This window comes from Colobus angolensis, unplaced genomic scaffold (genome assembly GCF_000951035.1).
Source record: "Colobus angolensis palliatus isolate OR3802 unplaced genomic scaffold, Cang.pa_1.0 Scaffold15, whole genome shotgun sequence".
NCBI classification, from domain to species: Eukaryota; Metazoa; Chordata; class Mammalia; order Primates; family Cercopithecidae; genus Colobus; species Colobus angolensis.
Window position 1 is genome coordinate 5,251,139 of NW_012114599.1, and position 24,207 is coordinate 5,275,345.

General features: G+C 36.9%; 1 protein-coding gene and 1 pseudogene across 2 annotated transcripts in view; one reads left to right on the plus strand and one right to left on the minus strand.

Moving 5' to 3' along the window:
* The window catches only part of LRPPRC (leucine-rich pentatricopeptide repeat containing), a 113,071-nt gene that overhangs the window by 32,213 nt on the left and 56,651 nt on the right, over nucleotides 1-24,207 (plus strand). The window contains exons 12-21 of the mRNA XM_011936027.1: nucleotides 2,695-2,880; nucleotides 15,599-15,651; nucleotides 16,559-16,616; nucleotides 17,697-17,803; nucleotides 18,015-18,092; nucleotides 18,433-18,477; nucleotides 18,834-18,947; nucleotides 19,960-20,090; nucleotides 20,787-20,872; nucleotides 22,297-22,504. Of these exons, the coding sequence (XP_011791417.1) occupies nucleotides 2,695-2,880; nucleotides 15,599-15,651; nucleotides 16,559-16,616; nucleotides 17,697-17,803; nucleotides 18,015-18,092; nucleotides 18,433-18,477; nucleotides 18,834-18,947; nucleotides 19,960-20,090; nucleotides 20,787-20,872; nucleotides 22,297-22,504 (1,066 nt within the window). The remainder of the gene's footprint in view (nucleotides 1-2,694; nucleotides 2,881-15,598; nucleotides 15,652-16,558; nucleotides 16,617-17,696; nucleotides 17,804-18,014; nucleotides 18,093-18,432; nucleotides 18,478-18,833; nucleotides 18,948-19,959; nucleotides 20,091-20,786; nucleotides 20,873-22,296; nucleotides 22,505-24,207) is intronic.
* LOC105507418 lies at nucleotides 6,237-7,832 on the minus strand (annotated as a pseudogene). Its single transcript, XR_001001094.1, has 2 exons — nucleotides 6,787-7,832; nucleotides 6,237-6,520 (listed from the first exon to the last, which is right to left on the minus strand). The product of XR_001001094.1 is annotated as a methylmalonic aciduria and homocystinuria type D protein, mitochondrial pseudogene (transcript).

Sequence of the window (24,207 nt, forward strand, 5' to 3'; positions counted from 1 at the left end):
TGCAATTTTCATTTATAAATTAGATTTTATTTTATTTTATTAAAGAAACAGGGGTTTCAGTATGTTATCCAGGCTGGTCTTGAACTCTGGACTTAAGCAATCATCCTGTCTCAGCCTCTTGAGTAGCTGGGATCATAGGCACATGTCACTGTACCCTGCTTCAGTTTTCACTTTTTGAATATTATTTTTCACTTCCCTATTAATTTTCATAAAATGTGCACTAATAGTATATATACTAGTCTCTCTCTCTCTCTCTTTTTTTTTTTTTTTTTTTAAACTCCAAACCTTTGTTTTCCTACCAAGTACTTCTGGTCCCTACCAGAGTAGGCAAGCTGTTGATAAAGAGGCACATGAAGATGTTGATTGGGACAGTGCATTGGATTAGCAAAGGCTGCATTTTCCACTTTCAAAACAGAATGCTTAGCTCTGAATATATGAGTTACAGAAACAAAACAAAAAGTGCTTTGCAATTAGGAACAAGATGGCAGAGCACCTAATACTTAATAAGCAACATGTTGTTTAGAAGAGGTTTCCTATACAGTCATTCATATAATACCTTGATTTTTCTAATAATGTTAGAGTGTTTCTTTCATTAAAATAATTATATAAGGCCGGGCGCAGTGGCTCAAGCCTGTAATCCCAGCACTTTGGGAGGCCGAGACGGGCGGATCACGAGGTCAGGAGATCGAGACCATCCTGGCTAACACGGTGAAACTCCGTCTCTACTAAAAATACAAAAACTAGCTGGGCGAAGTGGTGGGCGCCTGTAGTCTCAGCTACTCGGGAGGCTGAGGCAGGAGAATGGCGTAAACCCGGGAGGCGGAGCTTGCAGTGAGCTGAGATCCGGCCACTGCACTCCAGTCCGGGCGACAGAGCAAGACTCCGCCTCAAAAAAAAAAATAATAATAATAATAACAATTATATAATTACAGTCTTCTGAAGTGTTAGGGTTTATATCTTCAGTGTCTTCACCTCTTTCCCTAAGTTCTTAGTGGAGTATGTTGAGCCTGTACTATACATACTTTACTGTTAAAAATTCTTTTTAAGTAACTTTCCCACATATTCTTACTTTTTCAGATGTTCTCTTTCTTTGCAGAAATATAGCCCCCAGATCCAGTGACTTCTTGGTTACTGCTTTGGCTTTCTCATTAGTGACTTAGGGAACAGCAGATCTAATTTGGAAACTTATCCCAAATTTGGTTACATTTCATTGTCATCTCAACTGTCTTGCCTTCATTGCTGGAATTTCAGTAGTATTGAGTGTTTTGGGCTTGAAAACAACTACTCTGTTAAGTGCTTAATAGAACCCACAGTATTGATCTGCTTTTGATCTGCTTTTTTTCTTTTTTCTTTTTCTTTTTTTTTTTTTTTTTTTTTTGAGGCAGCATCTCGCTCTGTCGCCCAGGCTAGAGTGCAGTGATGCAACCTGGGCTCATTGCAACTTCCTCTGCCTACCGGGTTCAAATGGTTCTTCTGCCTCAGCCTCCCAAGTAGCTGGGATTACAAGCACCCACCACCACACCTGGCTAATTTTTGTATTTTTAGTAGAGATGAGATTTTACCATGTTGGCCAAGCTGGTCTCAAACTCCTAATCTTAGGTGATCAGCCTGCCTAGGCCTCCCAAAGTGCTGGCATTACAGGTGTGAGCCACTGCGCCCGGCCTGATAATATGTTTTGTCTACAGCTGTACATTAAAAAGTACATTTTTTCATCAGTTTTCAGAAATTACATAATAAATGTTTGTTGATAAATTAGAGAATACGAGTAAGTGGTAGGGCTGTACAATCTGTCCATAGTTCCTTGAGATATTCATTGCTAAGCATGTATATTCTTTCAGATGTATAATAGGCTGGAGAAATCTCTTCTATCAAAAAATTATACTGTTCATATTATCAAGCAACTCTTATTATACTGTTACTATTACCCACCTAACTTGAAAGAGGCTACAGTTTAATAAAAAGAAAGAACATTCTTATTTTCCTTTTAAAAACATACTTTGGCGTCATTACTTTCAAACTCCCCCTAAAAGTCTCTGTTTCTGGCCTACTAGAGACCTGAAGGAAAATTACATTTCTCTCATATTTGTTTCATGATGAAGTCTTTTTCGTTTGACACCTTTTCATAACAGTATTTAATTCCACAAATATATTTTATGTTTGTATGCTGTTTCATTGTATGAGTATGTCATAATTTATTTTTTATCATTGCTTATTGCTGATTGGGTGGTTTTTAAAAATATACTATAATAAAATGATTCAATAAATGTATTTGAGCTCAGTTTTGACTCATATATTTAAATTGTTAAGTGATGTTGGGACAAGTGATGAGCCTCTCTGAGTTAAATTAAATTAAATTTGATCCTGGCCAAACTGTATGCCCCAGAATATTTTAGATTAATCCACTGAATTTTTGTTTGATCTTAAATGGGAGAATTGTTCTAGTATCCTCAGTAGTAAACTTATCCCAGAAGTAAGGCCCTCTAAAGGCATCAGATCATCTGTATTTGAAGATAAGCATTTAATTTGGAATGTTGGAATGTTGTCTTTAAATTTTTGCTAAAATTTAATTTCTGAGCTTATGTATTTTTCTAGAAAATCAGAGAATATGGTGATTCAGAGAATCAGGAAAACAGGAACTTTGGCATATCAAAATATTGTTAGCTGAGATGTATTCTCATTGATATATGCTTTATCTCCAGGAAAATGGATGTCTGTCTGATAGTGATATGTTTTCTCAAGCTGAATTGAGAAGCGAAGCAGTAAATGGGAACTTAGACTTTGTATTATCATTTTGTAAGTATGCAACATTAGCAGTAAACTTGATAGATTTAGTTACTATTGAGGGCATGCAGGGTGGTTCATGCAATGAAAGCAAGGAAGGTTTTATATGTTTTGTTAAAGCCAGACTGATAAAATGGTTTATGAGCTGAACTTGTGGATAATTTGGAAGTAATTTTAATGTTGTAAGGACATTGAATATTTTATGTAATATGGTGTTAGACTGAAGGCTGGACTGGAGACCCTGAAGACGTGGATATTCTTTATAATTTGGCCACCGATTATGTGATGTAGAAGAAGTCTTCTAACCTCTTTGTTTCACTTTTTAGGGTAGTACTACCCAACTTGTGGGAGTTGTGAAAATCAAATGTGATACTGTTTCTGAAGTGTTTTTTAAACTAACATCTATTACAAAGACTTCTAGTCTTCATTAACAAAAACACAGCAAATGTTTCTAAACATTTTTTTTTTTTTTTTTTTTTTGAGACGGAGCCTCGCTCTGTCGCCCAGGCTGGAGTGCAGTGGCCGGATCTCAGCTCACTGCAAGCTCTGCCTCCCAGGTTTATGCCATTCTCCTGCCTCAGCCTCCGGAGTAGCTGGGACTACAGGCGCCCGCCACCTCGCCCTGCTAGTTTTTTGTATTTTTTAGTAGAGACGGGGTTTCACCATGTTAGCCAGGATGGTCTCGATCTCCTGACCTCGTGATCCACCCGTCTCGGCCTCCCAAAGTGCTGGGATTACAGGCTTGAGCCACCGCGCCCGGCCAATTTTAAAATTTTTTTGTGGAGATGGAGTCTCACCGTGTTGCCCAGGCTGGTCTTGAACTCCTGGCCTCAGGTGATCCTCCCACCTCTGCCTCCCAAAGTGCTGGGATTACAGGTGTGAGCCACTGCACCTGCCGCCCAAATCTTTTTTGATTCATTGATCCTTTTGAGAATTTGTTGAAAGCTATGGCTCAATTTTCCCCGCAAAAGATGCATATTATAAAATTATGACTATAATTTAATGGAGTTCATGAAGTACTTTCCCTCTCCCTATAAAAACCCTTATCATGGAAGCCAAATAAGAGCCTGGAGTGTATCCTTCCATGCCTTTCTCTGTATAGAAGCAGAAACTTGTAAGAGGTGTTTGAAGTTTTGTTTTGTTTAAACAAAAGTAATATATCATACTTTACATACTACTGCTTATCTTTATTTTGCACTTAACAATACTTCATGAACACCTCTTGGTCTACTGATACAAATCTAAGTGTTTATTAATATCTGGAGAGGATTCCATGGTATGGCTATACCATAAATTTTCAATCACTCCTTTATTAATGGACTCAGATTGCTTCTAATTTTTGCCACTACCAAAACAAAGTGGCACATTAAATATTATGTCCATATATATGTGTGTTTGTGCACATGCATGCATGTGTGTGTATATGTATTATATATACATTAGTTTTTCCCCCCTCAGTGGCTAGAATGTGAAAAAGAGACATCTGTTTTCAAGAGTGTATGTATTCTTTATTTTAATAGCTACTACCATACTACTTTCCAGAAAAAGTTGTATTAGCTCATACTTAGATTAGCAATTCACACTTCTACCAGCAATGTATGAGAGTACCCACTTCCTGCAAACATACAGGTATTAGACATTGTAATGCTTTTTAATTTTGGCCTAGCTGATGGATGAGAAATGACATCTCAATGTATAATTTTCAATTTGCATCTTCCTAACTATTAAGCAGGGTTAGAACATACTTATTGGCCATTTGGATTTCTTCTTCTATGAAATGTCTATTTAAATTCTTTGCCAGTTTTCTACTAGGTGATACAGTTTTTCTTGTCAATTTATAAGGTGTTGCATTTGAGAGATATTTATCTATACACTATCGCATGTGAAATACATTATTTTTTTTTAACCTTGTTGCAGAGATGAGAGAGAAATATAAGGATAAGATCTTGGATAGTTACTGGGAGGAGTCAAAGGAGTTTGTAGTCAGTGTTGCAAGCTGCAGAGATGGAGGAGAGATAGCCCTATAGAAAGAGGGTGTTCAGCTTGGTATTTGGAAAAGTTACTGAGTTTTTTTTTTTTTTCCAAAATGGAGATGAGGTTTCGCTATGTTGTTGCCTGGGGTGCTGTCAAACTCCTGGGCTCAAGCGAACCTTCAGTGTTGGCCTCCCAAAGTACTGGGATTACAGGAATGAACCACTGGCCTGACCATTATTGAGTATCTTTAAGAGAAGAGTTGATACTATTGTAGTGGAAGAAGCCCAGCTAGAAGCTCTGACAATCTTGGTGTCTTTGTTTTGTTTTTAGTGATTGGATTATGTATACTATAACTGAATTTATCTATGCTTTCAGATTATTTATATTTTTATTTGAAAAGATACATTGAAAATATTGGAAAGGTTACCTTATCTTTAAACCACACCAGGCTAGGTGCTTTGCTTCTCCCCTGACTTACATCCTTTTTGGTGCTTTCCCTGTTTGTTAGCATCTAAAATTTTTTTTTTTTTTTTTTTTTGAGACGGAGTCTCGCTCTGCTGCCCAGGCTGGAGTGCAGTGGCTGGATCTCAGCTCACTGCAAGCTCCGCCTCCCGGGTTTATGCCATTCTCCTGCCTCAGCCTCCCGAGTAGCTGGGACTACAGGCGTCCGCCACGTCGCCCGGCTAGTTTTTTGTACTTTTTTAGTAGAGACGGGGTTTCACCGTGTTAGCCAGGATGGTCTCGATCTCCTGACCTCGTGATCCGCCCGTCTCGGCCTCCCAAAGTGCTGGGATTACAGGCTTGAGCCACCGCGCCCGGCCAGCATCTAAAATTTTTAATTGATTCCTGGGTTTAAAAATAGCCACAGATTGATCATTTTTTTAACTTTCCACTTTAGAGTTAGATAAAATGTTTAAATATGTTTAACAAAGGGGACATTACCCAGGAGCCTCCCATGTTTGCGTAGTTACAAATCCATCGTTATTCTTGACATAGTAAAAATAAGTTTAAGCGGATTCCTTCCAGGAGCATATTTCAACATGTAGGTCCTAAAACTGTATACTGTTGATTAATTTTTCTTATTGTAGATAAAGAAAAATTTTTAGGTTGTGGTAACTTGGCATTTTTCATAAGAATATGTGCATAATTCAGAGCACTTGCGTGACTACAGGTGATTTCTTTCTTTTTCTTCTACTCCGAAAACTACTAAAAATTCAAAATGTAATTGATGTAATTGCAATTCATTATCTTGGCATTAATGTAGCCAGTGTATTTTTTTGTTTGATGTCAGATTAACTAGTATATTTAAAAATCCCTTTGTCAGTATAGTTATGAAACAGTCACCTGTTGTGCTCCTGAGGGTCCCACTGTACTCTAGCAACTTTAGAATTGGCTGAGTGACTAAGCGAAAACTTACTGGCATTGATTTACATTGCCCGTAGAGCCAGGGTTAACTACCTGCAACTCCTACAATGATTAGCTTTTTTTTTTTTTTTTTTGTAACCAAATGTGTGATTTATTTTGGGAAGAAAATAATTAAAACTGAGGCCTTTTTCCAAAAAAGGGGAGAAATAACAATAGCAGATCATACCCTGGTTACAAGCTTATTACCACATCCCATACAATGTGGATGTGCTCAATGTGTATTCAATGATATGAATAACGAAGATTTGCAATTTTAAAGTCCCAAATCACTTGCCAATGTTGTAAATTCATAAATGCTGAAATAAATACTTAGAAATAAGTCTATTTTAAAAACTTTAAGGCCGGGCGCGGTGGCTCAAGCCTGTAATCCCAGCACTTTGGGAGGCCGAGACGGGTGGATCACGAGGTCAGGAGTTCGAGACCATCCTGGCTAACATGGTGAAACTCCGTCTCTACTAAAAATACAAAAAAAACTAGCCGGGCGAGGTGGCGGGCGCCTGTAGTCCCAGCTACTCGGGAGGCTGAGGCAGGAGAATGGCGTAAACCCGGGAGGCGGAGCTTGCTCCGCCTCAATAAAAAAAACAAAAAAAACCCACAAAACTTTAGTCTGACAGTGTTTATAGATCAATGCAAAGATCACATACAAATAGTACAGCAAATAAATGGACATTTCTGCTAATTTCCACTTAATTTCTTCATAATATGGCTGTCTGGTGTTGCATTAGTGAAGATACTTCCTACAACTACATGGGTACCCCAGAGACTATGATGAATCACTTTACAGCATCCAAGGTCATCAACAGAGAATCCTAAATGTCGGTAGCATTCATCAATTTCAAAAAGAGTGTTGTTTGTATATGGTCCAAAAAATGCCAAACCAGATGATGGGTCAATAAAGTCAGCCCAATATCCCTCAGCTCGAAGAGCGTAGCAAATTTCCTTAGCACTGTTGATGAACTTTTCTAAGAGCACTTCTCTTTCAGTTTCTACTTCTTCACTCCAAACAGTCATATCATTCTTAGTTTTCTGTGTTACAGTCAGAATCAGTAGTTTGTTATTAGCTACTTCTGGAAACAGTGATTCAAAATCTTTTCGCAGCAGTTCTGGACATGTTTGTATTGCACACTCTACTCTGGCACTTTCAAAGTAAGTTTCTGCACTGTTAATTTCTTGTTCAACAGGTGCATCATTACCCTGAAATTCATTCACATATTGTGCCATCACAAACTCATGTCTTTCACTTGATAAAGGTTCTGCTAGAACATCAGGCAAAGTTTTATGGACCAGGCTTTTCTTCTGTGAAGCAGTCCCATTGAGGTGACAATCAAAACCTATGTTCCCAGGAAGCTGGAACCTCTGATCTTGAGGTCCGAAGAGTCCCATAGTTTCATCAGGCCACACTGTTCGAGAGCATGTATCTGGAGTTGCAGCGGCCACATGAGACTCATCCGAACCTGACAATCCTGCAGTCGAAAAGGCTCTGGGATTGACAACCCTTTTAACTAAAGAGCAAAATCCTGGGAGATAGGAAACCACTCTGGCTCTGTTACAAAGCACATTGGCCATCTCCACTGGAGAGGACAGGTTGCAAAATAGCTTTCCTTTGGTAAAGTTATTCCAGGTACCACCCTGTCCCCAGCTGTCCCAGAACCAGACTCTCACAATGATTAGCTTTTAAGAGAGTCACCAAAAGTGAAATTCTTGGCAAAAATAATTGCTAAAAATAATTATTCAGAGTTAATCCAAAATCTAAAAAGTTAAAGAACATTATAATTAGATACCATAGTCACTTTAGCTAAATCTAAAGGAAATTTGGATATATATTTCATTGTTAGATTTCACATTTTGAGACTAGGGGTGCGGCTCATACCTGTATAATCCCAGCACTTTGGGATACTGAGGCTGGAGAATCAGCTTGAGTCCAGCAGTTCAAGACCAGCCTGGCTCTTTGATTTTAACCCTTTCTGCCCTCACATGTGTAAGTTGAACTTTCTGGATTGCCACCGGTATGCAGCGTGATTATTTTTCTTGCCTAACACCATATTCTTAATTTGATTTCTGTTTTACATTGGAGGAAAGAAGGTTGAATATATCTGATTTTGCTCTGCCTTAAATATTATATGAAATAAAATATTTAGTGGGTTTTTTTAAAAAACCACAGTTTAGTAGGAAATGGAAATTGAATGCATATATGTTAGTACGAGCTCTCAGAGATAACACAGAAATGTTATACAAAGGGAAGAAAGTTGGGGGAAGTGATGGGAGGAATGTACATACATACATTAGGCAAATGGAAGAGAGGCTGTGTTTAATAAAGTTAAAGCTGGTTAAGATCACAGGCTTTTAGATATAACTCATTTAAGTCCAGGTTCTACATTTCATTTATATTTTACATGCTATGTGATCATGGCAAGCTAATTAACATTTCAGTGTCCCTGTTTTTTAGTATGTACAGTAGAAAGAAGAGTATCTAAATGGCTGTACTGCTTTGTCAATACTTTGAAACTGTCTTTTTTTAGTAGGCCCTATCTGTGTCTTTTTTTTTTTTTTTTTTTTTTGAGACAGAGTCTCACTCTGTCGCCCAGGCTGGAGTGCAGTGGCCAGATCTTGGCTCACTGTAAGCTCCACCTCCCAGGTTTACGCCATTCTCCTGCCTCAGCCTCCCGAGTAGCTGGGACTACAGGCGCCCGCCACCTCGCCCAGCTAGTTTTTTGTATTTTTTAGTAGAGACGGGGTTTCACCGTGTTAGCCAGGATGGTCTTGATCTCCTGACCTCGTGATCCGCCTGTCTTGGCCTCCCAGAGTGCTGGGATTACAGGCATGAGCCACCGCGCCCTGCCTCCTGTGTCTTTAAAGGAGAATTTAAAAGTTTTGAAAGTAGTATTCTCATTTGGAAACCATTTGGGGGCTATTCATAGTGCTGTGTGAAATTTACAAAAGTACTGTTAGAGTTGTCCAGAGTTTGTAGACTCCTCTGTCTATAATAGCAGTAGAATGTTACTGTTCTTCATGATTTGGCAACGTTTTTCTTTAAAATTCTGTTGTCCTGCTAGAAAAATCTCACTTGAAAGCTGAAATTGGATCTCAACAGACATATGGGGTTAACCTTTTCTCCAAACTTGTTCTTCAAACAGGAAGAAAAGTGTAAATGGAATTAGGTGTAGAGAAAACAATGTCCTTTCTTAAATGCCGCTTCCTCACAAACTTCATTTGGTTGTGAGCAGAAGAGAAGACAAGAGTTTGTCTTTCTATTGTTCGTATTAGACAATGGAGACATTGAAATGTTAATTAACTTGCATCGATCACATGGTATGTAAAACATCAATAAAATGTAGAACCCTGACTTAAATGAGTTCTACCTAAAATTTGTTAGTTTATCAAATAGCAAATGCCAAAGCTCGTAGCCAAACTGCCTGGGTTCAAAATTACTTCATTATTTTATTCCTTTGGAGAACCTGGAAATTTAATTTTTTCTTTTTTATTATGAACTGTATTATACATTCAGAGGCATATCTAAAACTTAAATGTACCATATAAAAAAGATAAATCAAATACATGGTACCCACCTCTGAGACCAGGACATAAAATGTCAGTAGGATCCTAAAAGCCTCTTGTGTGCTCCTTCTCAATCCCATGATGCCTTCCCCTGCTGTTGAGGTGTGCCTGCTGTTGAGGCTTGTGTATGTCATTCCCTTGCTTTCCTAAATAAGCCACTTTTATCTAACCCCCAAGCAATATATAATTTAGTTTTGAAAGACTGATTAACAAACAGAAATCTGGCAATAAGGAAGAAGCATCACTGCTAGGAAATATAGACTGAATAGTCTCTGGGTTAGGGTCTGGCTTCAGTTTTCCTAAAAGTTTACAAAAGACCCTTCTAGGGAAGTCAGTGAGGAAGGTCATGTGTGAGTGAGTCCTGAGAAAGAGGATGGATTTACCATGTTTGAGAAATCTATGGCTGAATGCCAGGCATCTGGCAGAAGTATCTACAGATACGTAAATGTGTTCTGCACCTAAACTGTGTTCTGCACCTAAACTCACTTCCTCAAACTTTCAGGAATGTGTCAGAGTAGAACACTTTTGTGGGTGAAATGAATGTTCTCAGTCTGTCCAAGCAGCAGGGCATGAAAGGCCGAGGAAGTATTGTATCATTACATGGTCAAAACAATACAGATAATGTAGATTCATTGTTACCTTAGGTTAAAAAAGAGATATAATGACAGAGACCTTGGTGGTGAGGGTCCACACTCTGGACTGGTTAGTTGCTTTCCTTCACTGGGTTCTCACTACATTTTCATCCAGGAGATTCTCTTTTGTTCTTTTCTTCCAAGTTGAATCTTTTTGCTTTCTGTATCTGATACTTTTCTTTTTTCTTAGTTTAGTCTTTTTATAGAGGACAACCTTCTCGAGTAGCTTCTCGAGAAAAGCATATGGAAGGTAAATTTTTTTGAGACCTTGAATACCAATATTCTGGCCTCAGATAGGATTGAGAGTTTGCCTATGTATAGAATTCTGAGTTGGAAATAATGTTTGTTTATAATTTTGAAGGTATTGCTCCATGTTTTCTTTACAGTGTTACTGTTGAAAGATTTAAGCCATTCTGAATCCTGACCCTTTATATGTAACTTCTTTTTATAGAACATCCTCTGAAAGTTTGTAGAATCTTTCCTTTATCTCTATTGTTTTGACATTTGACAATTAAGCAACTTATTTATCTCTGGAAATTTGTATAGCTTCATTTTATCATTAGTATTCTGGAATTTCTAGAATGATTTTTGGAAGTTTTAGAATCTTCTGGAACCTAAGAATCTCTTGACCACTAGTGTTATGACGTTTCACTATAGAGCAACCTTATGTATGAGTTTGTTTTGTTTTGTTTTTCGTATTTTGTCAGTTGTGCCGCATGCTCAGTGGCTCCTTTTAATTTGACCACTTATATCCCTCAGCTCTGGAAAATTTTAGTTTTAGAAATAATTTTTTCTCTCTTTCTGAAACTCTTAGACTGGTGCTTTCTTTTTTTCTCCTACTTTGCTTTTCTTGGTTCTTAGGTTCCACTTTCTGTGATATTTCAACCTTATCTTCTGCCTCTTCTGTTGAATTTTTTGTTTCTGCTATCCCGTTTTTATTTCCAAAATCTCCTTTGCATTCTCAAAGTGTTTCTTTTGTAAAATAACATCTTACTGTCTCGTAGATATCAAGTCTTTATCTCTCATAGGCCTTTTTTTTTGAAACAAGGTCCGGCTCTATCACCCAGGCTGGAGTGCAGTGGTGCGATCTTGGCTCACTGCAACCTCCACCTCCCAAGTTCAAGCCATTCTCCTGCCTCAGCCTCCCAAGTAGCTTTGACTACAGGTGTGTGCCACCACGCCTGGCTAATTTTTGTATCTTTTGCAGAGACGGAGTTGCTCCATGTTAACCAGGCTGGTCTTGAACTTACGAGTTCGAGCTATCTGGCTGCCTCAGCCTTGCAAAGTGCTTGGATTATAGGCGTGAGCCACCCCGCACCTGGCCTCTCATAGGAAATATAGTTTTTTTGTTTGTTTGTTTGTTTTTTGAGACGGAGTCTCGCTCTGTTGCTCTGTTGCTCTATTGCCCAGACTGGAGTGCAGGGGCGCGATCTCGGCTCACTGCAAGCTCCGCCTCCCGGGTTCACACCATTCTCCTGCCTCAGCCTCCTGAGTAGCTGGGACTACAGGCGCCCGCCACCACGCCCGGCTAATTTTTTGTATTTTTAGTAGAGACGGGGTTTCACCGTATTAGTCAGGATGGTCTCGATCTCCTGACTTCGTGATCCGCCCGCCTCGGCCTCCCGTAGTGCTGGGATTACAGGCGTGAGCCACCGTGCCCGGCCAGTAATAGTTTTTTGCAAGGCTTCCTTCTTCATGCTTATTGTCTACTGTCTTCAAGTTTGTGTGTGCGTATACTGTTTTCCTTTTTCCCCCCTAAATGTCTGGGAATCCTTAAAAGTAGGAAATGCAAAAAGCCATCCGAAGCTCTGAGTTTGTTAGTGGCGTGTGTTGACTTGGTGCCTTGTTCTAGGGATAGCTGAGTGGCTGTTGGGATTGTCATTGTATCTTTGTGTCTTTCCTCATAGGATAGGGCATTCCCCAATGAAACATCTTCCAGGACACTGCATGAGGGAGAGTACTAGAGACTCCTGTGTTTATCGTGTAGAGTGTATAGTTACTTAATTCTCAGTTCTCCAGGGATTGACTGTTTTACCCTTCAGAGAAGAATCCTCCAGGTGTCTGCTGCTGCTGTTGGAGGGAGGGGTGTAGCCTCCCAGCTGAGGGAGAGGATCTAAGGGACCTTCCGAGTGTAGTCTCGTTTCTTCTACCTTGGTAATGGAGATTCTACTGTATAAGTTTGGTTCTAGATTTCTTCACTGATGTCTTGAGATTTTGACATTCTCTTTACTACTAAATTGGTTATCACTTCTCCATCTAATATTTATTTCTAGTTACATGTACTTCCCAGTTATTTTATGTGTCATTGAAAAAAATCTTTTTATTGCAGTGGGGTATTGGAAAGGACCAAATTTAGATGAAAATTGTTAGTCTCGCATCCACAGCTTACTCAGAAAACGCCTGCCTAAGTTTTAAAACTACTTTGCTCCTCAGTTCTTCATCTTTATAATGGTTCTGATAATTGCGCTTAAAGTGAAGATGTTACGACCATTAAATAAGTCAAAGTGCTTAGAAAACTGTTTAATGCATTTGTGAGTGCCCAGAAAATATTAGTTCTTATTAGTGTGTGCCAAGGGCTATGAATGCTACATAATGGACCGTTTAAATATGAATAGGAAACTTCCTACCCCAGCGTTGTTCACAGTATGAAAATAAGAAAGCAACTGCAAACTAGTCTTCATAACTGTGAATGTTTATAGAAGGTACTCTGTCTTCTGCCAAGGTTGGGGAAGGGATGAATCAGGGCAGGAGCTGCAGAGAAATTGCTGAGATGCATATTGAATTTGTAGAGGGGAAGGGAAGAGACATTGAGGCTGAAAGAGCAGTGGTTCTGGGGAAGTGTAAGTAGATTGGTAGTAGCTTAAGAAACTATGAAATAATTAGAAGAAATAAAGCCAAAATGGTAGCCTAGGGGTCTTTGTGAGTAGTCTCATTCTAAATTAGGATATTTGGACCTTGAGTCACATGGCTTCGAGCCATTGAAAGGTTTACATGATGAAGTTAAGATTGACATATATTCAAAGGGGATAATACAGGTAAAGCTATATAGGGAGACAGGAAACATTAGGACATCATTCACACTTTATGGGATCCTTTGAGGGAACTGTGGAATTTCCAGTTGAAGGTATTTTACATCGCCTTACCAAATTTGTTTCCTCTTCTGGGAAACAAAGAACTTAAATATGTATTTGCAGGATTGTCTTTAAGATAAAAAATATAATGCACTTAGGACCTAGTACAAAGTCTGGGTCACTTTTAAGGGGCACGTAGGGAAGGACAGTTCCTGAAAGAGATTGAATAGCACCTAGCAGATAATGGCTAACAACACCACAAATTCCAAAACTTAGTCAAAGAGGACCAAAAAGATGTTAGTTGAATTTTGAATTAAAATCATTGGTAATTTTAGCATGAGTAGTTTCAGTGGAATTTGGGGCCAGAAGTCAGATTGCATCGGATTGGGAACTGGTAACTATTCCTTACAATAACCTGGTTTTGAAGGATTCTGTATATTTTTGTTTTGGTTTCAAACCTGTGCCATTCACTGTGAAGCTTCACATTCAAGGTAGTGCTTTTAGACATTTTCAGTTTTTTTAGGTATATGTGAAATTTTGAAAGTTTATCTCCATGCCTTCCTTAGATACTTCATGCCAAGTTTGAGAGCAACTTAATATTGTAACTTTTTTTTTTTTTTTTTGAGATGGAGTTTCACTCTTGTTGCCCAGGTTGGAGTGCAATGGCGCAATCTCAGCTCACAGCAACCTCCGCCCCCCGAGTTCAAGCCATTCTCCTGCCTCAGCCTCCTGAGTAGCTGGGATTACTGGCATGTACCACCACACCTGGCTAATTTTGTATTTTTAGTAGAGATGGGGTTTCTCCATGTTGGTCAGGCTGGTCTTGAACTCTCGACCTCAGGTGATCCACCCGCCTCAGCCTCCCAAAGTGCTGGGATTACAGGTGTGAGTCACCACGCCCAGCCTTAACTATTTTTTATTTGACAGTAAGTTGATACTTTGATAAAAATATATGGTTAAAGTAACTTAAAAAAAAAGAGGAAGCCCAGCTTAATAATGTTGAGAGTTAAAATAGAAGTACAAAATTTAGACTGGACATGATATGTGTTTATTTTTTTAAAGTACAGCTCCCATGTACCCATCCCCCAGCTTTAACAGCCAAGATTTTGGCAGTCCTGTTTTACCATTCCCCCTCTGTCTCTTTCTTTCCTGGACCATTAAAACTAACTATGGATCTTTGTCATCTACCCATAAATACTTTAGTATATATCTCAGAACTTATTTTAAATAAAACAACATAACCACCATAATATCATACCTGACAAAATTAATCCTAGTTGAGAAGCAGAATTCATCAAATGCCCAAATGGGTCCAGGATACAGCAAAGGAACCATTCCAAGTTTTACCACTTAATATTATGCACTCTGGCACATTAGCCTCTCGCTTTCTTGCAAACTCTGATTTTTCCCTGCTTTCCTTGTCCTATTTTTCAAATGTGGTAGGCTATTGGCAGGTCAAAATTCCTTGGAATTAAAGCTCTTTGTAGCCTAACCGAAAAAGATACCTAATTTTTATCTGATTTTACTGTATATTATTCTTTATAGCTTCAAGTTATCCCCTGCTGGAAGACCACATGAGTGATACTCTGTCTTCTCATGGAATTATATTTAAAGGCACATTAGTTTTGACCACCCGGTCCAGGTGTTGGGATTTCTCCATTATGTAGTCACTATTTTTTTCATTACAAGTAACCAGCAATCTGTGGGCAGTCACTTTGAGACTCACTCTGTCTGCCAGGCTGGAATGCAGTGGCAGGATCTCAGCTCACTGCAACCTCCGCCTCCTGAGTTCAGGCATTTCTCCTGCCTCAGCCTCCCGAGTAGCCTGGATTACGGGCATCCATCAACACGCCCGGCTAATTTTCGTATTTTTAGTAGAGACGGGGTTTCACCATGTTGGTCAGGCTGGTCTCAAACTCCTGACCTCAGATGATCCGCCTGCCTTGGCCTCCCAAAGTGCTGGGATTGCAGGTCTGAGCCACCAGGCCTGGCCTATTTTGAGTATTTGAAATGGGTGAGTGTCAGCCTTTCTATATTACCTTGTCCTGAAAATTCATCCTGATACAGCAAACATTTATTTACTTATTAATTTTAATACTTTGATCTGTACATATTACAAGTATGCATTTTAACTTAATGTTTTTTAAACCTGGGCTTATTTTCGATCCTTTGCTGCCCTCTGCAGGTCTATGAATATAAATCTTTGGAGCAAGGTGAGTACCCCTCATATTGCAAATCATAAGGTGTTTTCGTTACAAGCCAATACCATAGGTTATGTAATAATTTTTATCATGAAACCTATATTTGGTTTTCTTTTAAAATTTTGCTGACAGTTAATGTTGAAAAATAATTGTTATGTGTGTCTTTTAGTGTTTGTGAATTCAACTGATAAGAATCCAGTGGGAGGAGGGAGAGGATCAGGAAGAACAGCTAATGAATGCTGGGCATAATACCTGGGTGATGGGATGATCTGTGCAGCAAACCACCGTGGCACACATTTACCTATGTAACAAACCTGCTCATCCTGCACATGTACCCCTGAACTTAAAATAAAAGTTGGAAATTTAAAAAAAATGAATCCATGAGAATAGACACTTTAATCTTTAGACCCCTTTTGTTTTAGTCTCATTAAGAGGAATGGAAATTGTTATTAAATATCTAAAAAATGTAAGTCATGTAGCAGTTCAGGATATTTTGCTTTGTATTTCAGTAAAACTTAATACAAAATGAGGAAACCAGTGCAGTGTCAACAAGACCAAAAACAATATAATGAGGAATAATATTGGTCAATAATTCCTATAAGCTCTTTTTTGTTTATAACAATTCATGCAAAGTGATGTTTATATATCAATTTATAAATCAGTTTAGAGTCTTTCTTTGTGGCATTTCACAAAACATTGCAGTTTTCCTTCAACATGGATTTGTTTTTGTTTTTAAAAGACAAACCTATTACTTAAAACAAAACAATCTCCTTGGCGGGTGGGGGTGGTTTTGAATTACTATGATACAGAATAATACCTTACTGGGGAGAGGTTTTATTATTTCAAGAATTCAATTTCAGATTATATTTGTTTTTCTTTGCTTCTCTTGCTGCAATGCACGATTTTTCTGTCTTACCAGATAACAGAATTGTTGTACAAGGATGGACGTTATTGCCAGGAGCCTCCAGGACCAACGGGTAGCGTTTCAATTTCGATGATTGTAACTTATCCACAAATCCATTCTTCTGTGTAATGATGGGTTAGGAGGATTACAGCAGTAAACACTTTATTTTTAAAAGTGAAATTTGAAAACATTTGGTTATAAGTCTTTATATTGATTACAACATTTTAATATCTGAAGTGTTTGGTTTTGTTACAATTATTATTTCTAAAGACGGAGTTGGGAGGCTTTTTCTTTTCAGATATTGGGGAAATGTTTCTTCTAACACCGATGGAAATAGGCTTAAAAATCAGTGATTCTTAGTATTTATGTGCTTTTAATATTTTGCAGGTGTAGTTAATTTTAAACATAAAATGTAGGGAAGGTTCTTGTGGATTGCCACAAATATAATTTATTGTCCCAAATACATTGTTTTGACATTTAATGATTTTCATTTTTCACATAATGAAGTTTAGAATATATAGTTTTCTGTAAGATGGTACCCTTCTTGAAAGTTTACATTTCTATCCTAGGTATTATTGTAACATGGCCCTATACGTTTTATGCTTGAATGCAAAGGAAAATTACTGTTGTTACAAAACATCTTTGTTAATCTTGGTTTTTCATTGGCTAATAGGTAGCTCTCCACAGGATTACTGTATCTGCTTATTAAAATTATTTAACTTTCTATACTCAACATTTAATAATGCTTTCTAATTTTATGTGCTTCCCTAAATATTGTCCACAAACAAAATAGTATAGAAATGTGTACAAGACATTTATTTATTCTTATTACTTGTGATTTGGACAGGAAAGGGGTAAGGCCTTGGGCAGAACCACTTCTGTCACAGAGTGGTGGAAAAAAAATAGATTGAAGTAAGATTCAGTACTGAAAAGCTGTCACTCGGTCTGAAAATAATTAATATTCCTTTCACTCACCAGTTAGATATGTGCTCCCAAACCACATAATCTCTATGCCTCAGTGATCATTGTTGCCATTTCAGAGCCTCTCATCAGGGTGACATCTCACACCAAAATGATTTCTTATAAATTAATCTTGATAACATGACAGTCTCGGTAATTTTAGTGGAATGCTTTCTCTTGTTTTTTTCCACAGAAGCTGTTGGCTATTTTCTTTATAACTTGATTGACAGCATGAGTGACTCAGAGGTACAGGCCAAGGAGGAGCGTTTGAGACAATACTTCCATCAGCTGAAGGAGATGGTACCATTTCATTTTTTGCTATATAATGCCTGTCCTGCCTGACATGTATCTATTAGATTTGAAATTGCTGCTTTTAAGTACAACCAGACCACTTCTCAATGACATGCAAGAGTTGGAGACTTAAATTATGTCTGAGATAATTTCTGTTAGACAAATTTCAGTTTAGTTGTCTAAAACTCAGGTTTTTCCCCCCCTCCTTCCCTTCTCACAGAATGTAAAAATTCCTGAAAATATCTACAGAGGCATTCGTAATCTACTGGATAGCTACCATGTTCCTGAATTGATTAAGGTGTGTGAAATAGCAATCAACTGGAAAAATGCTTAATTTATATATAATAGCATGTTAAAATTTTATTTAAATATGATGCTTTTGGCCAGAAAAAAAATTTATTTCAATGACAGCCATTAAAACAAAGCTTTTCATTGATCGTTCATAAATACTATTTATATATTCATAAATATATTTAAAACATTAATTACATTAATAAAGTGTGAAAAGAATGTCTAAAATTTTGGAAAGATGAAAAATAGTAATATGAGGTAAGACTTACAAAATTTAGTTTTGATGTTTGCTGATGTGTTTTTATGTTTGTTTTCTAATTCTGTGCTAATTTGAATTTCAATTTTAGGATGCTTATATGTTGGTTGACAGTGAGGATTTAGACTCTCGAAAAGTAAGTAGGATTTTGACTAGGTACTACATGCTATAGTAACCGTATTTAATGAGTATTCTGGATTGTATACTTATAAAACCAGTGATTGCTCACATTTTTATCATCTTGTATACCTCTGAGAAGTTGGTAAAACCTGTTTCCCACCTCAGAAAAATCAAGATATTTAAGAAATTTGCATATAATCTCAGGAGATGTGTAAACCTCTGGAGTCCATCCATGGATCCCCAATTCATATCCCTGGTAGCACTTATGACATTTAGGAAAGTAGAAAGGAAAGTCAGTTTAAAGGGAAGAGTGACAAAAGGGATAGCTTTCCTTTTTCAGGAAATTTTTCTTTTCTTTTTTCTTTTCTGTAGACTGTGCGACTTAGGTCATCTGAATTGGAGTCTAGACTTGAAACATTAAAAGCTGAAAATCAACCTATAAGAGATGTCCTAAAGCAACTCATATTAACGCTTTGTTCCCAAGAGGTAACATTTGTTTTAATACTTAAATGTTATTAAGGCAAAAAAGTATTGATAGATAACAATAAGAAAAACCAAATATAATATTTATGATTTTTACGATTGATCATTATACTTCAGGCTTGTAAAGAATGCAATTAAATGAAAGGTTAACTAATTTCAGCTACACCTTGAATGGCATGTTTTCGGGTTACTGTAGTTTGTTTACGATAATCTGCAAAGTGAATGATAGTAACAGCCGTGATAGGTTTATCATACATGCCAAATGTCCTTTCAAGCCATGGCTCCGGTCTCTTATATCTAGATTGTCAAGCAACTGATACACGCAGTAGTCATTTGCAAGTCAAATATTACTAGGTTGTTAATGCAGGGATTGAAATTCCATTTTCCTGCTGGAAAAAAGCTCTTTCTGAGATAAAGAGTCCCTTGCCTTTTTTCAGCGGGCGTCCAGCTGTACTTGGTGTTCATTTTAGTGTATGTCTGCAATTTGTGGGATATCACTAGACTGTTTGTCAGTTTCTAGTTCAATATAATTGAGCCATAAGCTTGTAGTTTTAGGAAAAAATATCATGGCTAATTTTATGATTATAACCTGCTACTGTTAAATTCTAAAATATTTCTTCACATTACTTGGAGACTAAACTAGACTGAGAAACTTCTCAATGATACATAATTCTGCATCCTGAAATTAGACTGTGATTAGGGTTTGATTTAGGAATTACTTAATCTGGAAGTCTTTTTAAAATAATACCATACACAAAGCCTAAAACATCAAATTTGGCATAAACAATGGCCATTTTATATTACAGATAACACATCTTTTAACCCCTACATGTATAAGACTTGCCCACTTTTTAGAGGTGAATAAAAATAAGGGGCAGAGTCAGGTTGTTAACATGAAACCATTTATTTTTAAAGTACTATTAACTTTTTCTAAACTCTGAACATTAAAGCTAAAAATGTGACATTTTTACCTTCACACTGATTTCTTCTTTTTCACTTCTATGCTGTATTTTAGAATATGCAAAAAGCCCTTGAATTGAAAGCAAAATATGAATCAGACATGGTTATCAGTGGTTATGCAGTTTTAATAAATTTATGCTGTCGACATGATAATGCAGAAGATGCCTTGAACTTGAAAGAAGAATTGTGAGTACCCTGGCACCGAAACAAGTTGTCAACATTTATTCTGCTTTACAGACCTTGATAGATTATCTAGATGGAATATTACTCTATTATATACTGTCATTTTAAAAAATTCTTTTGTTGTCAGTGTTTTTGAAATTTCATATTATAAGGCTCTTTTATTAATTGTAGCTTATGTTCCGCAAGGTGTCTTTGTTTAAGTATGATAAGACATTCTAGTCCTTAGAACCAAAGATTTTTTTCCATTGATTATATATCTCTGTATCACAACAGTGGTGATGGTGACTGTTTTATGAGGCTTGATAACATTTCCCTTTCTATATTGTAGTGTAAATAAAATTCTCTCCATTTCTCAGGTACCTTCGGTTTCCAATCCTGTTAGATTTTTCAAGTAAAAATGTCTTTTTGGGTATTTCATTATTCGTGATGAAGGTTAGAATCACTTAAAGCATAAGTATCCTTTGCAGATGGAGTGATGCAATATATATGTAGTGTTGGACTTTTACTTCACTAGTCACTTTGAATATAATTTCATGTGAACTTGTATATGACTTTAAAAAGAAATCCTAACTGAAGCGTAGAGGCCAACATTAGTTCAGGTCTTCTGATGCGCTTTTGAAAAGTGATTAAATGGATGTTGCTGTTCTTTTAGCAGTTAGTTGACTTTTAAAATAATATAAATGTGGCTTTAATTTTTAGCGACCGCTTAGATTCATCTGCTGTCCTTGACACCAGCAAGTATGTAGCCCTTGTAAGAGTATTGGCAAAGCATGGCAGGCTCCAAGGTAAGCCTCAGCACATAAAGGAAATATGTGATGCGAGTATCTTGCCACTGGAATAACACGTGAATTGATATTAATGGATATCATGTCCTGCAAAGTGCTTGAACACTTTGCATACAAATTTGCATGTGAATCCAACCAGAGCTGCATGGGCAGTGTAGGCCATTAGTTTTAATGGATTGGCAAGCTTGTCATTTACATTTACACAGCTCAGTGCTTTTTGCATTTCTGCAGCTAGTTTTTATTAGCATTGCTGTTTGGATTGAGTTTGAAGATCATGACTTATGGCACAATTTGCTTATATGCCTGCACTAATAGCTCTGTTTTTGCTTAAGAAGGTCTGAAGCCTGAACATAAAACCTATAAATGTAACCTAATATATGCTTCTGAATTTTGCAGTAGTCTTTGCCTTACTTTTTAATAACATTAACAAAATATATACTTTAAAGTTTTTATTTTAATTAAGGTTTTTATTTAATGGTTCATGGAAAAAGCTTAGCTGATTACACAGCTGATTTGCATACTCAGATTTTCTCATTGTTGAGATAATGTTAAGCCTAATAAAATTAATTACACTTGATAATACATTCATACTGTTTGCTTGTTTTTTAACTTTCTGATTTGACTTTATTTTGAAACTTCCTTTTTAGCCTTCCTCTTTTCCTTAGATTTTCAGAAAAGATTGTTTTAATTTTATTATAGGGAAAAATGTATGGAGAAAATCGTTTATTAGAACATTGAATTTTTTCCTAGGACCCCTTTCTAACTATAAGGATTATCCTTTTTTTTTTTTTTAATCACTTTTTGTAAAGTGGTCAAAATATTTTGTCTGTGTAATAATTAAGAACAACATTATAAAAATGCACTTATTCCATATCCTAAAATGTTTGTTTCTGCCTTCCTAATGAAGCTTAATGAATCTAATGTATTAACATGCAGTCTTTTGGAAAGCTTTCATTGGCTCTGCTTGGCTAATTAGTATCGACATAGCAAACAGGCCCTATCGGTATCAGACCATTAGTCTGGCTGTATATACAGTGTAAACACATCTTTATTATCTGGCCTCCTGACAAGCCATCTGCTGAAGAAACAATGGTGTGATTTAGCAGATGTTAGCTCTGAACGATAAAAGCATCCATTTAGGAGGATCTTACAGCTATAGGGCAGACCGTACAGGGTTATGTGGTACAGAGTGGGGACACAGTCCCTATCTATAATTTGTAGTCAAAGTTGCAGGGAAATGATAAAACCATGCTATTGTGGATTTATAATTGTAGTCTCGTTTAGAAATGCAAGTAGTAATTAACTTGAAATCAGCATTATACACTAGAATTTACATTCCTGCTGGGCTTGAAATGCTGTTTTAATAGCAGTTTGTTTTCCCTACATGAAATTACCTAAGGGTCTTTTGTGTTACTTCATTGTAGATGCTATTAACATTCTGAAGGAGATGAAAGAGAAGGATGTTCCTATCAAAGATTCAACAGTCTTGTCCTTTTTCCACATCCTAAATGGTGCAGCTTTAAGAGGTGAAATTGAAACAGTAAAACAGTTGCATGAAGCCATCGTGACTCTAGGGTTAGCAAAACCATCCACCAACATAAGTTTCCCATTGGTCACTGTATACCTGGAAAAGTAAGTTAATTGAATTTTGAATTTTAAATGTTGGCATTAAAAGAATGAGTCTAGTAATTTTCGGATTATACTTTGTAAATACTCTTATGATGGGGATTCCTTGGAGGTCATTTGCCACAGAGTAAGAGGACTAATACGAACTCCGTGACGTTTAAAATCACTGTGGTCCTGTGGCTTTATGTATCAATGGGATGGTCCCTGGTGCTTTTTTGTAGGAGCATATGATTACTTGAAATTGAATCTAGTTTTTCCCAGTTTTGAGCCTGATAAGTGTTATTAATAAATATAAGAAAAAAGGATCTTCTGGGGCTTTTGAGTATGTGTCTTGACTGTTAGTTATTCAGGTAGTAAGTGTAGAAGCATCTTCAGTGCTCCTTTTCTTCACAAAGTATTTTAAATACATATACCATTACAGTTATTTCTGGCTTTGATAAATGTTGTAGGAGATGAATTTTGCTGATAGGGCAAAGTTTACTGAGTTTGGTAATTTTTCCATTTGAAATGCTCTTGTTGGTGCTCAATTTAAGGCATTATTTGCAGTGTAAATCATACAATCAGTCTATTTTGTAATGAATAAAACATTTTAGTAAGATGACTAAGCATAACTTACCTTTTTCTTTTGTATTTGTTTTTGCTTTCTGTTTTGCTTTTTAAATTTCCTAGATCATCTTTGTCAGCTTTTTCATAGCTTAATATAGTTTGTAATCTGCATTACATGGCAACTGCACTGGCAAAGTAGTATTAGAAAACCCTAGGCAAACAAAAATAGAAGATAATTAAAATAAAATAAAATAGAAGATATATGTATCTGAAAGTAATGAAACTCCGAAAACGAAAATATACTAATTTAGATTTCTTGATTTCAGTTAACAGGACAGAGCCAAATTTGACTGAAACACAGAAATATCTCACTGTCAATGTAGTGTGGACATTGTCCTGTCGATGCCAGGAGAAAAATATGTATTTTAACGGTTCTCATGTTTTCCCCAAATTTCTGGTAGTTTTTCTTTCTTTATTAGAGAGTATAATTAATTGAATATAATAAATGATTTAGTGTTGAATTTTAAATGTATAATAAAAACCATCTCTTTTAACTAACTTTCTGTTAAGAAATGTGTGTATATATGCATGCACACATGAAATCATTCCTTTGCCATCCAATCAAAAACAATTATCATGTTAGATGATTGGCCAAATCTTAACCTCCACAGTCTCAGCATTACATCCTGTTAAAGAAATAGTGATTCAAATAATGACTATGTTACTGAGTTATCATATTCACAGCCAATTTTATATAGAAATCCTATAATTAATATGCTTCCTATTAGAATTTTTTTTGATTGCTTAAAAGACCCATTTCTGCAAATTGCATGTGCACCTCTACAGAAGGATTTGAAAGAAATGGGCCCAGTGCCCAGAAGAATTAGACCCTCCTACACTACCGGGCAAAAATAAAATAATTAACAGTGAAAATGAGGCCATTGTAGAAAAGTATCTTACAAATAGAAATACTTTGAAGACAGAGGAGAAGTGAAAGCTTTCCAAAAGAGGTCTGCAGATGGGGCTTATTAACCAAGGAGAGCTTACCATGGGAAAATGGAAACAGTGTGGAATTCAGATGTTAACGTAGAGCATCCTCTGTGCTTCTGATTATATCCTGAAGTCATATTTCTGTGTCTCAGTCAAATTTGGCTCTCCCTGCT